Genomic DNA, 17,001 nt, shown 5'->3' with positions numbered 1-17,001 from the left:
TTTTAGGATTTAATTTACAGTTTCTTTTGATAGTCGGTGAATTATAAAGCAAGGCCACGATCGATAGAATTCTTCAGGGTATAAAACGGCTAATTAAAGAACGGCGAACATACCGTCGAGACAAGCTTCATTCATTTTTTTTAATTTATTTATTCATCCCAGTACAGAGATTAAACTGAAATTTATATTTTTAGTATCGTTTCAAAGAGAAAAAGACGAGAATTTATAAAAAACGAATATAAAAATGAGGAAAATATCATACTTTGAGGAAATTTATAAAAAGGAAAGAAAAATATATTTTTCTGCATTTACCAGTCATTCATTGTTTACACAGGAAAAAGTCGCTAGGGACTAGATCTGGTAAATACGATAGGTCAACCAACATTAAGTCTAGCTCGTGAATTGCAGTCATGGCGATCATCGACGTCTGAGAGAATGCGTTGTCCTGATGGATCCCCCAATGTTGTCCCCCATTGCAATCCCTTAACTACCCCAAAAAACTGCCGCCACCGTTTTTCTTTGTCTCTTTCGAAGCGGGTTTTGCTTTTGCATTCCACTCACGAAACTAATTTAGAGTTTTTCCAAAGATTTGTCATTACCATGACATTATACCATTGGTATATACATGATGATGCACGACCTCATATTAGTATCAATGTAAGAGCCTCCAATATCCAAATAAGTGGATTGAACAAAGAAGTAACTGTCTTCCTTGTTTACCAGATCTCATTACACGTGATTAGACGTCGTTTAAGGAGGCTGTTCATTCTTCCCCCGTTGATTTCCGAAAAGAATCGTTGAATCGGTTTACAGACAAATGATCATCAGCAAAGTAGAGGCGCGCGATTGGAGGAATGAGATATTAGAAACGCGGGAAAAATCGACGGACATCTCCTAAAGCTCCGTAAAATATACAAAGAGACTCATGTCATGATTAGGGATGCCTACGATGAAGCTGCCATGGCCATTCCATATGATCCATGAGGTTTACTTCATTTGAATTTATTTTTTCAGGGTTTTTTTTTCCATATCGTTGGTATCTCCCGCAAGTCGTAGTTTTTTTTTAGTTCTCTTATACGCCTCTTATCTGTGACGCTTGTTATGGGGAACACCCTGTATTTCTCGAATAATTAACATGCTTTTATCTTATCGACTTTGTACATTAAGTTTTTATTGAGTTTGACCCTTTCTTTTATAACTTCCTCAATTTTCTAACATAATGGCAATTAACTTGATATTTCATAGAGCACGTTTCAGGAAAAAACCAACATACTACTTTTCTCTACTTTCCACACTGTTCATGACATTCCCTCATACCCTGGCGAGACGTTCTGATTCGAATAGAAATAGTTCCTGTTCCTGGAAATAGCGAAATTAGCAGATGTCGAATGTTTAGTCGCATTTAACGGACCTACGTTGCTCTTAGAGATTAGGTATGCGCGACTAATTTTACGTTTTGTATATATGTATATTTGTATATATATATGAATTTTGATTATTGTGTTAGCTTAAGAAGGAAAAAAGTTTCTTGAAGACTCAAATATTTTAATCTTTGGGTTCATAGGAGAAAGTTTCCCATGCGAACCATTTGAAACAGTTATTAATAGTTTCTTTAATATTAAAAAAGGGTTCTATCATCGAATATTTGAACCATAGACTTGAAGTTCTATTCGTTAGAACTAATTTTTCACTTTTAACATTGCTCGAAATTTATTTCTATGAAAAATAATAATTTTTTTGTTACAGGTTCGACAACCGGTAGAAATATAAGAAATTTGCCATGTATATCGAGAAGAAATAGTAACCAAAGTGGATATTGTATGTTTGCCATAGACTGTTTAAAAGCGAACGGTACTCATTTAGGTACATGTATAGACGGGTTCTATTTCGGATCTTGTTGTCATATAGAACCCGTCCACGACGTCGTTAGCAACACTATAGACACGGACATAATCCCGCACAGGGAACCACCCTTTAGAATAACGAGTACTACTACGAAAACAATCGAATCCGTTCCACAACAAACTACAACGATAAAAATCGATGTTGATTCAACTAGTACTACCATAAATACACCAACTATTGTAGTAACAACACCTAAAACAGCTACTATCACAACTAGCGCGCCTACAACTACTTCCGATAAATTTCAAATAGTACAAGACAGTAAGACCACCAAAGCACCATTTATTACCGAAAGTACTACTGATACAAGTACTAAAGCTCCTGTTTTGGTAACAAAAACACCATCGACAAAAATTCCGCCTACATCTACTACTATCAAATCTTCAAGCACCCCTACGAAACCTTCTACTGTAGTTTCAACGGAAAAGACTGAAAAACCGACTTCCGCTAGACCTTCAAACCCAGGTAAATACTCCATACTGTACAAGCCTAACTGATTAATGATTATATGGTGTAAGACTGGTCCAAATTTTTTAGATATAGCTTCACAATTCTGGAAAGGTCTTAGTGCTATATCATCTTCGATCTTTCTTCGTGTTCTTTATAACTGGAATATTAATTTTTGGCATTTAATAATTGATTCTTCTAGTCGTATAACAAGCGTTTCTTCTTCTTTTTCTACTCTCTTGCACCTACAGGGCGTTGGCGATGATCAGACATTAATTTATAGCGGCGGTGTCATTTATTGCGTAGCCTTTTGTTTTCGGCCTACACCTCTCTTTTCTTCGATCTTTCCTTGTATGATCAATTGGGGTATTTTATATCTTTCTATTCTAAGAACGTGACCCAAGTAACCAATCTTTGGCGATTTGATTAAGTTGAACAACTCTCTCTCTCAGTCCACGGTCTTCTTAGTACATCCTCGTCCATGGTACGATCTGTACATGGTATACGCAACATTCTTTGAAGGGTTCACATTTTGAAGGCTTCTACACATAACATTTAACCAATAGGCGTGTTATCTATATCCAGTTGGACACTAAAAATTGAATTTCTACTTATTGCCATGCACTTGATTTTCGTTGATGTTTTCCCAATCCAATTTATTTTATTATCGTATGGTTCGCATAGAGTCCTCAAGAGCTTTAACGAAGAAATTCTCTACACTCCTGGCGTTCCCCTCTTAAAACTTGTCTTCTGCGTTGATTATCCGATTCAGCCTAATCCATGCTTTCTAGTTCCAGTGTCATGCTTGACGGTATCAAACGCCTCTTCGTAGTCGATGAATATGATGTAAACGTCTTTTAGTTGGTCAGGGTATTTAAGCAGAAAACTGGATCACTTCCTTAGAACAAGCAGTGCCATCTTATTTGAAGGTTTGTTTTCAATTTGAGATGTTTGCAGCACATTTAAATACTGATAATACGTCAGTTAACGGTTCGAATTATTGCAGAGAAACTACACGAAATCGTCAGATTTCGGCTCAGTACAACCCCAAAGCGAATCACCAAAATCAATGGCGCGATTACGTTGAAAGCTAAAAAAATGGTTATACGGTTCTTTGATAGCCTCGTGGTGATCTACAAAGAGTTCTTTTCACCTATACAGAGCACAAATCAAGTATTTTATCGCAAAGTATTTGAAAGGGTTCAAAGATTACGCCCATACATATTAAAATTTAAGTGATCCAGTTGTTAGCTTTCAAAAATATTACAATGTAATCAAAGTCCCTCTAATCGCCGGATCTATCCCTCTGTAACTTTTTTCTCTTCTTCAAAATCAAAAACGTCGTGAAAAGAACACTTTTTGAAATCATTGAAGACATCTAAACGAAATGTGACGAAGCTGATGCCAAGATTGTATAGAAAAACCAGTATAAACGAGAAAATCGAAATTATTTGATTAGTTGATTGAATATGTTTAATATGTTGAACGTAGTACTCGTTCTGATGTATTTATTACTTCCATTGGAAATACTCTTCATGCAAAAACAAGCATTTCATTCAACGAATTCATCAGAAGTCACATCCAAATATTGTTATTTGTTTAACAAAGTTTTTTTCAATTTTTGGAAGCCGATAAATAGACCATTCATCTCAAGTTGTCTTTTACATCAATTTTGTTATTTGTTAAATATTTTAAGAAGTTATTGCATTAAGACAGAGTTCGTTTATCGTATTTTTTCCAGATTCTACTTCGAAACCGACGAAGGTGACTCAAAAACCAACCAAGACTCCAACACGTATATCGACTACTACAAAAAAATCTCCAACAACGACAAAAACAACACCAGCCACTAAGCCAACGAAATATGCGAGTTCTTCAAGCAAACCCACTAAAAGGGTTACAACAACGACAGTGAAAAGTACAACGAAAAAAATATCAACAACAGCGAAACTTACGAAAAAACCAACGACGACGACGTCTTCTACGACACCAAAAGCTCAAACGACGCTATCTCATGTAACTTCAGGTGATATTACAGCAGGAAATGTGGGAATCGTTAGTGGGAACGTAGCAACAAACGAAATAGATGATACGCAAGATCAAAATAATGTTCAAGGATCAAGTCCAGCAACAACAAATAAACCTGGACTAGTGACGTGGACTATTCCTGATATTAATAATGTTACTGCTCCTTCGACGTTACCAGATTTCAATGTAACTACTGAGGGTGAGTATTAGTTACTTATTTTATTATTTGACTATTAAAAATAATAGGTGTTGCCGGTTGTTTCACTTTTCAAGGCTGGAAAAATTGGACTGTGAAACATGTTGTCAGATTCTTTGAAATTCTTATAAAAACATTGTAGAGCTGTATATATTTGATCTGGTTTGGACATTAACAGCTACCAAATAAAAACATTTTCAAAACGTCAAAACTTTTGGTTAGATCTCTATCAACAGTAAAATATTGGGTAGCAAAGTTTAGACGAGACTGTACAATCTGCGAAGACCAGCAACGCAGTAGTCGACCAAATGAGGTAACGACTCCAGAAATATTGAAGAAAATCCACTGGATGATCATCGACTGAAAGTACGCGAGCTAGCAGTCATAGTAGGAGTTTGAATTTGACATGAGAAAGCTGTGCTCAAGATGGGTGTCGCGTTTGCTCAGGCTCCAAAGAAGACAAAGACCGTTTCATCTACAGGCAAGATCATGACGTCGGTGTTTAGGATGCGCGTGGTATAGTGAATCATGTCAATGCACCAGCTCGAGCATCCGTCATTGCAATGTCCAAAATTAATGGTTCACAGTTTGAATTGCTACCTCATGCACCCTATGCGCCAGATCTAACTCTCTCTGATTATTTTCTGTTCCCAGACTTGACTTAGTGGTCTAAGATTTTCCTATGAAGAGATGATGCCGCGGTTAATGGCTATTTTGAGGAGCTTGATGATTCTTATCATAAAAAGAGTACCGAACTTATTGAACATCGCTGAGAAAAGTGTATGGAGCTAAAAGGATATTACGTTAAAAAATGTTTATTTTCAGAATTTTTGTGTTTTTTTTTTAGTGTGTCAGGACTTCTGGGAGAATCCTCGAATTAGTTAGAACTTCTGTTCATAATTACGAGCGCTATGTGTTGAAAACAGTTTTTCTAGGCAGAGAAAGACGTAGAGGATATGCATGTGGATCTTCACAGAATAATAGTAAAATAAAATTCTGAGTAAATTCCTTGTTTTTCAATATGTTATTTTTGAAGGGACTGAAATAAATCTTTCAATATTTTTTTGTAATCGAATAGATTTAGGAATGGAAAACAATTGATAAAACTTGTGTTTTGAAATTTTGAAAACATGTTAAAAATTCATACCAAATTTAAGTTGGAACACCAATTAATCGTCTTCAGAAGCTGAAGGTAAACTAAAACGCGTTAATTTGACTTACCTGTTTTATACTGAATTTTCCCACCAACAAATCTTCTTCCGCTGAAATGAATCCCAGCCAAAAATACCTCCTTGGCGGGAATCTTCTCATTTATATATTGGGCAGACTAAAAAATCCGTTAATGTTCGGTTTAAGGAGCACATTGTTAAAAAATGTATCCAATAATGTATTGTTGGATGCATTTGGAATTGATAAATTTAAGAGTAGCTTAAATAGGAACAAAGGGCGGATTCCTTACAGCCCACTCTATAGTTTAGTAGTCAAGGATTGAATGTGAGAATTCCCGCCAAGGAGGTTTTCCCACTGGAATTAATTTTCGCCGGAAAAGGTTTATTAGTGAGAAAATTAAGTATAAAACAAGTGAGTATTGTTATCGTCTTCAGAGGCTGAAGGTAAACTGAAACGCATTAATTTGACTTACCTGTTTTATACTAAATTTTCCCATCAATAAATCTGCTCCCGCTAAAATTAAGTCGAGCGGGAAAAACCTCCTTGACGGGAATCTTCACATTTATATATTGGGAGAACTAAAAGATCTGTTAATGTTCGGTTTAAAGAGCATATTGTTGAAATATGTATCCAATAATGAATTGTTGGATGCGTTTCGAATTGCTAAATTTAAGAATAGCTTGAATAAGGATAAAGGGCCGATTCTTTACAGTCCACTCTATATTTTAGTAGTCAAGGATTGAATGTCAGGATTCCCGCCAAAGAGGTTTACCCGCTGGAATTAATTTTCGCGGGATAAGGTTTATTAGTAAGAAAATTTAGTATAAAACAGGCGAGTCAAGTTAAAGATGTAGATTTTTTTTAATTTTCCACAAAAAAATTTTTTGCTGCTACTAACATTTACAAAGATATGATGGTGATTACTTTGATTCGATTTTTTTCAAGTTTAATCGTTTTTCTAAGATGAAAAAAAATTGTTTTCAACTCTACCCGGGGATGATTCCAAAAAAATCATAACAGATCTATTTCAGACGAGAAACTTAGGCGTTTCAGGAGCCTATATCTTGGACCAATAAAATGTAACTAGTCTGGAAATCATGAAAGCGAGTGGAAACGATACAAAAAAGAAATATTCAAATATTTGTTTTCATTTTATCGTAATTACTTAATATCGAATAAAAATTAGATGAAAACGTTATGAAATGATTGAATATAAAATTTCCGGTAGCGAACGGTATAACTACGTCCCATAACCTCTTTTCATAATGAGTAATTAATTATAAATTATCTTGAAACGTTTAATTATAAATAATTAACTATATGTGAGTACGTAGTTCATTAAGGAACGAACAGATGGTTATTAATAGTAAGAGAAAATTGAAAATTACACAGAAAATACTGTAGACGCCATTGCGATACGTTAATACAAGGGCTATTCATAATGTATGTTTTACGAGGGTTACTACTCAAGTTTGCAGCGATATAAATAGAAACAAATCGTTGGATTGCACCAATTTTCCATTTCGATTGAGTTACCTCCCAAACATTTTATTTGAACGCTTCTTCACGTATAGATAAACGTTGATCTTGCAATTTATTTTTGATATGCGGAGATCCGAAGAAATCATAGGGTGCCAAACAAGGACTATACGGCGGATGATCCATCAATTCGATGTTTTGACTGCTCGGATTATCCTGATGGAAAATGATTCGTCTTTTGCGATTGGTTTCCCTAATTCTGAAAAACAAATCCTGGTGTACCAAAAGTTTTTCTTCAAAATTTCAAGCAACTAACGATCGTATTTATCGACTGCATCTTTAGATTTATCATTCTTGAATATCAGCTTTGTTATTTTCCGTAGTTGGATATTTATTTAATCGCTTATTATGGTAAAATGCATCAAAAACCAAATTTTTTTCGTTCAACTTACTTAGTACTTTTTCTAACTTATCTACAGAAACTTTCGCATTTCTGTCTTGATGTTCTCAATGTGTAAGTCTATGTGTAAGATAATCCATCCATCTTCACAGGAAGGATGTTTTAGTCCTTGGACTTACCTAATAGCATACTTTATGGCCTGCATTAAGTCCAGGTCTAGTGGGAGTTCGTTATAGAAAGTTAACGAATGTTATAGTTTACATTTCTTTGGATAGTTAGATTATTTCTTTCAAAATACTACTTCGATTCCTGTCCAATTAACAAGGAGATGATTTTAGTATTTACCAAATCTCTATCATTAATTTTGAATTGGATTCTGTCTAGTATTATTATTAAAAAAAACTCAACTATCCACAAACAACATTATCTTTTAGGGAACTGAGTATCCTGTTCTCTTTGGGGACTGTTTTCGTCTTTGGGCACCTTTTTGGTCTTTGGGCATTATCCTTAAAGTACTTATCGACATTTGCACCTGAGAAATATCCGCGGATAACGTATCCTGTTCTTTTTGGGCATCCTTCTGGGCTTTAGGCACCCTTCTGGTCTTTTAGCATTATCCTTAAAAGTACTTCTTGATATAGTCACCTGAGAAATATCTGTGGATAACGTATCCTGTTCTCTTTGGGAATCCTTTTGGTCTTTGGGCATCCTTTTTGTGTTTTGGCATTATCCTTAAAGTCTTTCTCGACATTGTCAACTGAGAAATATCCGTGGATAACATATCCTGATCTCTTTGGGTACCTTTTTGGACTTTTAGCATTATTCCTAAAGTCCTTCTCGCTATTGTCACCAGAGAAATATCTGTGGATCACGTCTGTTACTTGAAAAATTCGTCCAATCCCCTAAATTCTCTTGTTCATTAAGGTTCATCTTCAGGCAAACATCATAGCTAAACATGTTGAGGTCGTTGATCTGTAGTTTTAGTTCCTCAAGGGTGATACGATTAAGACAATATAGTCAGATAATCTTAAATGGCCCAGATACTCCATCAGACCTTTATGAAATCTTCTGCGCCTACAGTTCTTTCTTCACAAAACGTTCTTTACTTAACACAATTGATAACCATTATATACAAATTTTTGCGAAACCTAAAAATGTACCAGCTGTACAATTTTTTATAATCTAGCTCAACAAAGTTTATTTTATAGGATGGGTTCCGATAGCTACACCAGATGGTTGGGTATTACTACCAAGCGTTTCATCGAATTATACGACATCTTCACCTTTGAACCAAACATCAACGGAAAGTACTCCAAAACCTAGCAGTTCAACTACGATGTCTCCAATCACTTTACCTACACCTTTTGATAAGCCTACAGTGAGCACAACTAGCAAGGTATCATCCACTGTTTCTACTTCAATAATCGATGGGGGTGCGGGGGTTGTTTCAACCAGCGAAACGGCAGTTGAAGGTTCTTCAATCATCAATCAACTTACAACAGAATCTTTTGATAAACCTGTGAATATGTCGGATTTCACTGATGGTGAGAATATCAAATTTTACTGTTAGTTTATACATTTTCTAATTGTTTGGGACTAGGAAGTGATAAGAGGGAGCCAAATCAGGTGAATATAGTGGATTAGGCAGTTACTTTCGACGCAGTTGGTTAATTTTTCTGCAACAATAGCGTTTGAATGTACAAATTTCATCTACTGTAACATATAAACGGAAAACTTGATTAGAATTTGAAGAATTCCAAACTTTCGTTTGAATTGATGATGCAAGCGAGCTTTTAATCAGCATTCAGTGATTTCGGCACGCATTTTAAAATATTTTACATCATTGACTATCTCATCTCATACTTTGTTTATTGAATTTAAAAAATTATATCATTTCACGATTATCATTTCATTTGTTTCGAAGTTTCGAAGACCATCATTTTTTCAATAGGAACGCCGTTAATCGATTTAGGTTAAAAAAATCGATGAGGTACCAAACTGCATACCATTCCAAAATACTTTTATAGGTCGACGTACCACATTTTGATGATGATATAGAAAATTTGAATTGAACAAAATGCGGGTTTCCACCGAGGTCAATCGAAAGTTATCGAATTAATTCGATTCCTTTCAATTTAGTTTGGAATCGAAACAAATCGAATGAAAGTCACTGGAGATGTAAGCCGACAGAAACAGAAACGTGACAAAAGAAGAATTGGAGAATGAAGTGAAGCGATTAGAATCATCATGAAAGGAAAAGCGAGTGGAAGTGATAATGATAAAGTATTAAGGGCAAACAAGAAAAAGATGGATAGGATAAGAGACAGTTGGCCTAAAAACATATACGAAAATCATAGAGACAAAGATAAGGAAAAGAAATATTGTTAACATAAACAAATTAAAGAGCTCAATAGAAAGGAAAATAGAAAAGAACGAAGATCGACGGAGTTTAGGATGGAAATAAAGTGTAGCCAATAATTGGCTAAAGAAAGCAGGAACTAATAAAAGTGGACGGATTAGTATAAGCAGACGATATAGAAATAGCAGCAGATACATTTAATAATTTGCTAGAAAAAAGTAAACAAACTGATACAGACAATATGATAATAATGAAAATACGAAGAAGATAGTGACGAGTTTTAAATATCTGGAAGGTATTTTCATTTATACCAAATATGGTACGAAATGTACATCAAATATGCTTTGATCTGGATAAGACAATTGACGCAATAAAAGAAATAGAAGAAGACATAAAAACAAAAGTATACAACAACTCGACAACTGTACCCACGTTAATATATGGAAGTGAAACTTTGGTGATGGACATAAAAGAGAAGAATTCGGATACAACAAGCAGCACAAAAAGATAGAAGAGAAGGGAAAAAACAACAAAACAAATTAATGAGGTAGCAAAGAATCGGAAAGAGTGCGAGGAAAATGGAAATTTCAATACTATGGCGCTCGAAAGAGCATGAAGAGCTCTAGGGAAAGAGAAAATAAATATCATAAAAGAAAGAAAACTTCTAAGTCATCTGTTAAATATTTGCTTTAAATTTTCTATCACATTAATACAAAAAAAAATTTCATTTGGTTTTATCGCATGGTTTTTCTTTTTTTTTTTGTATTAGTATGTGGGAGGCGAATGTTTCCAGAAGCTAGAATTGTGGGTGGAGAGAAATCTTCCTTTGGAAAATGGCCGTGGCAGATTTCTTTGCGACAATGGAGAACATCTACGTATCTTCATAAATGCGGTGCTGCTTTGTTAAACGAAAATTGGGCAATAACTGCTGCGCATTGTGTAGACAAGTGAGTATTCTATCAAAATAATAAAAATCGCAGAATGTGTTGTTAAGCGTAAATCTCGAAAACCCCTTTCGATATTTCATTTTTTATTATATTCCTTGCACACAATTTTAGAATTTTATGGTGATTGCTTGTATGAAATTAAGATGGGCCTCTCGTAAATTTTTTTAACCTTAAAAGGTGATAAAAAGAGTTTTTTCTAAAATTCCATGTTGCATAGTATATAGACAAGTACCTGGCCTTACCTAGAGATGGCAGTAGTATGTTCTGGGAAGACCATCATCCTAGTGGTCGACCAAATGAGGTGACGACTACACAAATTTCGAAAAAAATCCATTAAGTGGTACTGGATATAGTACGCATTTCAAAAAATGGCGTACACCGCCGCGTTTGCTCATAATGAAACAAAAACAACGTCTTGAAGATGTTTCCATCAAGTGTTTTATGATGATTCGCAAAATTAACCATGGATGAAACGTGGGTCCATCACTTTACACTCGAAACCAAAAAACACAATCAAAACAATGGACTGAAGAGGGAGGACCAGGTCCAAAGAAGGCAAAGACCGTTCCACCTGCAGGCAAGGTCATGGCGTCGGTTTTTTGGATGCGCGTGGGATAATTTTCAGTGACTAACTCATTACAACGTCTGAGCAAAGAAATCGAACAAAAATTACGGTGTTTAGCTAAGAACAAAGTGTTGTTTCATCAAGACAATGCACCAGCTCACACATCCGTCATTGCAATGGCCAAAATTGATGAATTATAGTTTGAATTACTACCTCATGCACCCTATGCGCCTATTTAGCCCTCTCTGATTGTTTTGACTCAAAAAAATGGCTCGATAGTCAAAGATTTTCCTACAATGCAGAGATGATACAGCAGTTGATGGCGAAGCTTGACGATTATAATTGTAATAATGGTATCGAACATATTAAACATCGCTGGGAAAAATGTATGGAAAGAGATTACGTTGAAAAATAAATATATTTTGTGTTTTCTTTGTTGGGTCAGATACTTCTGGGACCTTCCTCGTGAAATTACAACTTAAAATTCTTGTTATAGAAAAGACCCATCTTAATTTCATACTAACAATCATCTTCTAAATTTTGAAGCATGAAACACCCTGTAAAAAAATTAATTCAAATGTCATTATTCAAGTTTATGACCACTGGTATATGTTAATACTTTTTTTTTTCTATTTTATCTGCATTCTTTATTATTTTATTATCGACGTCGTAGTTTTAAATATCAATAAACATCCTAAACTAAATTGATATATAAAATATTGTAGAATAGAACAGCAACTCGACATCCTAGATAAAACCCGACAGATTTATTGATTGCACCAGATGACCCAGTGACCTAATTCCGTGACCTATCTGCATCATTGTGGTCGCTGTAGACTAGACAATGATTTGTTTTTTTCGAAAATACGTAGCTCTATATATATATATATATATATATATATATATATATATATAAATTATTTTTCAATTAGAGTTGCATCGTACAGTGTGCTTTTAATTATTAATATTAAAAAAATTAAATAACTCAATGCACCAACTTGCTTTTTAAAAACAATTTATTTAGCAAACTGAGTGATTTATAAAAGTAGATAAAGATATTTATGATTCATTATAAACACATTAATAATAATTTAATAATAAATAATTGAAGATGATAGCTTATTAGGGTTGAAGTCAATAATCTATAAAACTGACAGAAATATGAAATACAGACAATTTATAATGATGATAAACTTAATTAATGAGGTTTAGAGTTCATAGTAATTAATAATGATGCGTCGCTGTGGTAAGGGTTGTTTTGGATCACTTAACTATAGTGTGAAATCTAATTTGGAAAAAAAAGACATTACAAGTTCTCAGTTGTATACGACGTATTATTTTTGAAAAAACGTATTCAAAACGTTGAAAATCAACCTGTCAACAGCCAAAAGCAGCAAAACAGAAGTGATTCGATCCTTTGGGGAAATCGTTTTACATCAAAATATCTATAAAAACATAAGTCCACGTCATCTCCAGGGGTTCTCCCATGGAAAATTAGAAAAAAAACGTTTTTGAATGGTGTCATTAGCTTTTATTTTGAAGAGCCTTTCACCACTATTATCAGTAGGTTCCCAGGATTTTACTCGGATAGAAGGATCAGGACATAAGTCCACGGAACCTCCAGGAAAATTAAAAAAAAATGTTTTCGAATAATGTTATCAGCTTTGATTTTTGTTTTTGAATGGTACTTATTGTTTTGGCCCTTCATTCAGTGCTATCTGCAGCTTAAAAAAAATGAATTTACTATAACAAAATCAACAACGGAAATTGGAAAAACAGAAGGAAAGGTGGAAATAAATAATCTAGAGAGGCTGAGTCTGGCAAGAAGACTATTCAAACTGGCACTAGGAGCAGTGATATTTTTTTAAACGCCCAATTAAGGTATTTTTCAGTTATAAAAATTTGATCATAAAGATAAATAAAGTCAACTAACGTGAAAATTATTAAATGACAATGTCCTAATGATTAATATACTACCCAGTGATTTTAAGCACAGCTTCCAGCTAGCACCTTAATTTAAACCAGCTCACTAACTCAAACGGTTTGAGCCCATCAAGCCTTCTCACTAAGTTGGATAACCTCAACGTTCTCATTTGTCTATGGTCTGGTAAATAGTTTCTACATCAGGATTCCCATTCATTATTAATGCATTACCAAAGTACATTATCGATGCTCCTTAATACTCTATTTTAAAAACGTTGTGTCACTTGAATATTGATTTGTCTGGCCCAGCAGCCCCTAGGTTATATCTCCAATATCTGTTTGTAGAAAAGCAGTTTATTGCGAGTCGACAATTCGGAGTTTTTTTCTACAAGCCCAAATATCTTTTTTTATTTTATAGCAAGCGTTTCTTTTTAACGTGAAATCGCCAGCGAAGTCTATAGTCAAGTGTCATACCCAAGATGATATGTACTTTACTATAAACGTCATATGGATTTGACAATGACAGAGCCATCTGTGTGTCAGTCACACAATTTACTTAGTGATGTAATATCTATCCAATAGAGCACACTGTGATTTTAAGAACTTGGTCGCTGGATTTCTCGAAAACCAAATTGATGAGATGGAATGAAGTTCTTTCCATCCATTATATGTTTTAACCTCTTAAGGGGTTTATCTAGCTTAAATGTCATTATAAAATCTGATACTTTCCACAGCTTAGTTACGAATCTCAGTCTGAATGGTTGGTTGATTTGACTATCGCTTTGTGTGGAAGTTACTTCAGGATTTCCCCAGTGGTTAGGTCAAATCCTGGGGCTTTTTAGAATCTATGTTTGTCCAAATTCCCGTAGAAACTTTTTTGGAGAAGTAGGTTTGATCATTCTGGTTTCCCCCAATCTTGTGGAGCAGTGAAGTAGTGATATGGGGCGTTCTGGTGTTGATAGCAAGAGACGAGGAGAGTTTAGAAAAATCCCCAGTAAACACAAGACCTAAGCATTAACCAAAACAAAGCAAATATAGCAATATCAAATTCGACTATACTAATTAATAATTTATAATTTTTTACAGCGTTGCTCCAAGTGATCTTCTACTGCGTTTGGGCGAGCACGATCTTTCCACTGAATCGGAACCGTATTTACACCAAGAACGCCGAGTTCAGATAGTCGCTTCTCATCCCCAATTCGATCCGCGTACCTTCGAATACGATTTGGCCCTGTTGAGATTTTACGAACCGATAAACTTCCAACCGAATATCCTTCCGGTTTGTGTCCCACAAACTGATGAGAATTTCGTTGGAAAAACGGCGTACGTTACGGGATGGGGAAGGTTGTATGAAGGTAAAAAAAAATGATAGTCTTAGACAGATAATGTAGGTTAGAAAAACCTGCGGAAGATGTAGGGTCGCATGAAAAATGATGAATGTTTATTAAGCTAAGAGAATCAAATTCAAATATAACGTTTCCCTTATTTTCATTTCTTCTATTCTAGAGTATACAGTGTTATTCAAAAGTCAAATCTCTCCCTCTAAACTTTAAAATGATGATATATAGACCTGGTGAATCGGTTCACCAGCCAAAATTTTCAAAAAACAAAATAAACAAACAGAAAAACAAAAAAAAAACGAGAAGAATCGTATTTACTTATCTAGAGCTCTCTCTTCGTTTTTTTCTGGCCAATGGTCGTCGCTTTTCCTCTCCGATGCAACTAACATAACTCCAGCCCTGCAAAGGAGCAGCTCCTATATCAGGGCCAACTCCAGCAAACCTTCCTTCTATAAAAAATTTCCCGTATCCTATCTAAGAACTATCCAACGAGTCTTGGTAACTGAATATGTAGAAATCCCTTTTGGTGATGACTTCATACTAGGACGTTCCAATGACATTTCTAGTACAACCAGCAACTGGTTGGTAGTACTATTTGAGACTACTCAACATTTTAAAGACCACGGCTTTCCAGGTATAGAATCGGAGACGGATTTGAGCTAGCAACTAGCAATGATGAAGTAGGGAAACAAATATTACAAAAAAATTGATACTATCCCTATGGAAAATTGCTACAACTTTTGGGAGAAAATGGCAATGTGGTCCAGTGTTACGAGCAATGTTCTTGGAAAAAAAGGCAATCAGATACTTGGGATTTAACATTTTAATATCACTGGACGTAAGGCTGCAGTTTTTTCCACATCCAAACGGTAATCTCGCATATATCATGTAGATGGCGTCGTAGATGACCCCCGGTCACTAGAAGCTTACTGCTAGCACACTATTGGTGTAGTGGACAGCTTCATTATTCAGTATTGCTAGATTGTATTCCCCCGTGTACCTCCAAACTTTCATTTTCAACGGTCGCCGACTCCATTTGGTTACTGCCAAATAAAATAATTCGACATTTTCGTTTTAATTTGTAACCAAGAACCGAACGTCTATACATTCTTCTATAATGTTACTGTTTATCTTATATTTACGTTAATTTCATCTTCGTCGTCTACTTCTCTTACATTTTCATTCTTATGGCCATTCTTCAAGTCTATCGCTTTCAAGCCTTTCAGAAAGTTTCTATTAGGGAAACTAAATGTCTGTATTAACTCCTCTTACATCGTCTGTTCTATCTATGTCCATATCTTGTTTATTGCTGTCTACGTTATTTCTACATCTTCATATTTCGTTTATGTGACTTCGTCTTCAGCTTCAACCTACGTTCTTTTTCCCTACACTTATGTCGTATGGCTTCATTTACCTTGCCTTCGTTGTTTCATCATTATTTTCGTTGGTTTCATTTTCCAAATCTCATATTTACATAACTTGTCAATTGTTGGGATATATAATATCTAAACCTTGGACTACGAAGACCATTGAACTTTAACATGAAGAATTTCACGGAAAAAGTACTAAAGAAGCTCACTCAAAAAATATGTTTTATGTAATTTTTCAATTAGTATCAAAGTATTTTTTAACAAATCTCGTATTTGCATGAATATTTTCATAAAAATAATTTTTTCTTCTTCTTTTTCAACAGATGGTCCTCTGCCAAGTATCCTCCAAGAAGTATCTGTACCTGTTATAAACAACACGGTATGCGAATCCATGTATAGAGCCGCCGGTTACATCGAGCTCATCCCGCACATTTTCATCTGTGCAGGTTGGAAACGAGGCGGCTTCGATTCCTGCGAAGGGGATTCCGGGGGACCGATGGTCATACAAAGGAAAGACAATCGATTCCTACTCGCCGGTGTTATTTCATGGGGTATCGGTTGCGCGGAGCCCAATCAACCGGGTGTTTATACCAGGATAAGCGAATTTAGGGATTGGATTAATCAAATATTGCAATTTTAAGTGAAATTTTTTAACCTATTTCCAAAATTTTACAAGAGGTACTTCAAATTAGATGTTTTAGAGAAGATTTACGTAATTAACATTTCTAACATGGGTAAATCATTACCGATTATACTATATTTCATTTTTGAGCATTCAATTTTTTATCAATGACGAATTTTATAAACTATGAAATATTTCGATCTTTCCCCAACGACATTTTTCCAAATAATTATTACGTAAAACTTCTCCA

At 34.9% G+C, this 17,001-nt stretch overlaps 1 protein-coding gene across 1 annotated transcript in view; it reads left to right on the top strand.

Moving 5' to 3' along the window:
* The window catches only part of LOC130447894 (serine proteinase stubble), a 37,065-nt gene extending 20,296 nt beyond the window's left edge, over positions 1-16,769 (top strand). Inside the window, exons 2-7 of the mRNA XM_056784940.1 lie at positions 1,747-2,370; positions 4,094-4,579; positions 8,834-9,169; positions 10,754-10,931; positions 14,506-14,774; positions 16,453-16,769. Of these exons, the coding sequence (XP_056640918.1) occupies positions 1,747-2,370; positions 4,094-4,579; positions 8,834-9,169; positions 10,754-10,931; positions 14,506-14,774; positions 16,453-16,769 (2,210 nt within the window). The remainder of the gene's footprint in view (positions 1-1,746; positions 2,371-4,093; positions 4,580-8,833; positions 9,170-10,753; positions 10,932-14,505; positions 14,775-16,452) is intronic.
* The last annotated feature ends 232 nt before the right edge of the window (positions 16,770-17,001 follow it).

Source organism: Diorhabda sublineata, chromosome 8 (assembly GCF_026230105.1).
Source record: "Diorhabda sublineata isolate icDioSubl1.1 chromosome 8, icDioSubl1.1, whole genome shotgun sequence".
NCBI lineage: Eukaryota > Metazoa > Arthropoda > Insecta > Coleoptera > Chrysomelidae > Diorhabda > Diorhabda sublineata.
The sequence above is the reverse complement of the archived record's forward strand: the minus strand, read 5'-3'. Positions and strand labels throughout refer to the sequence as shown.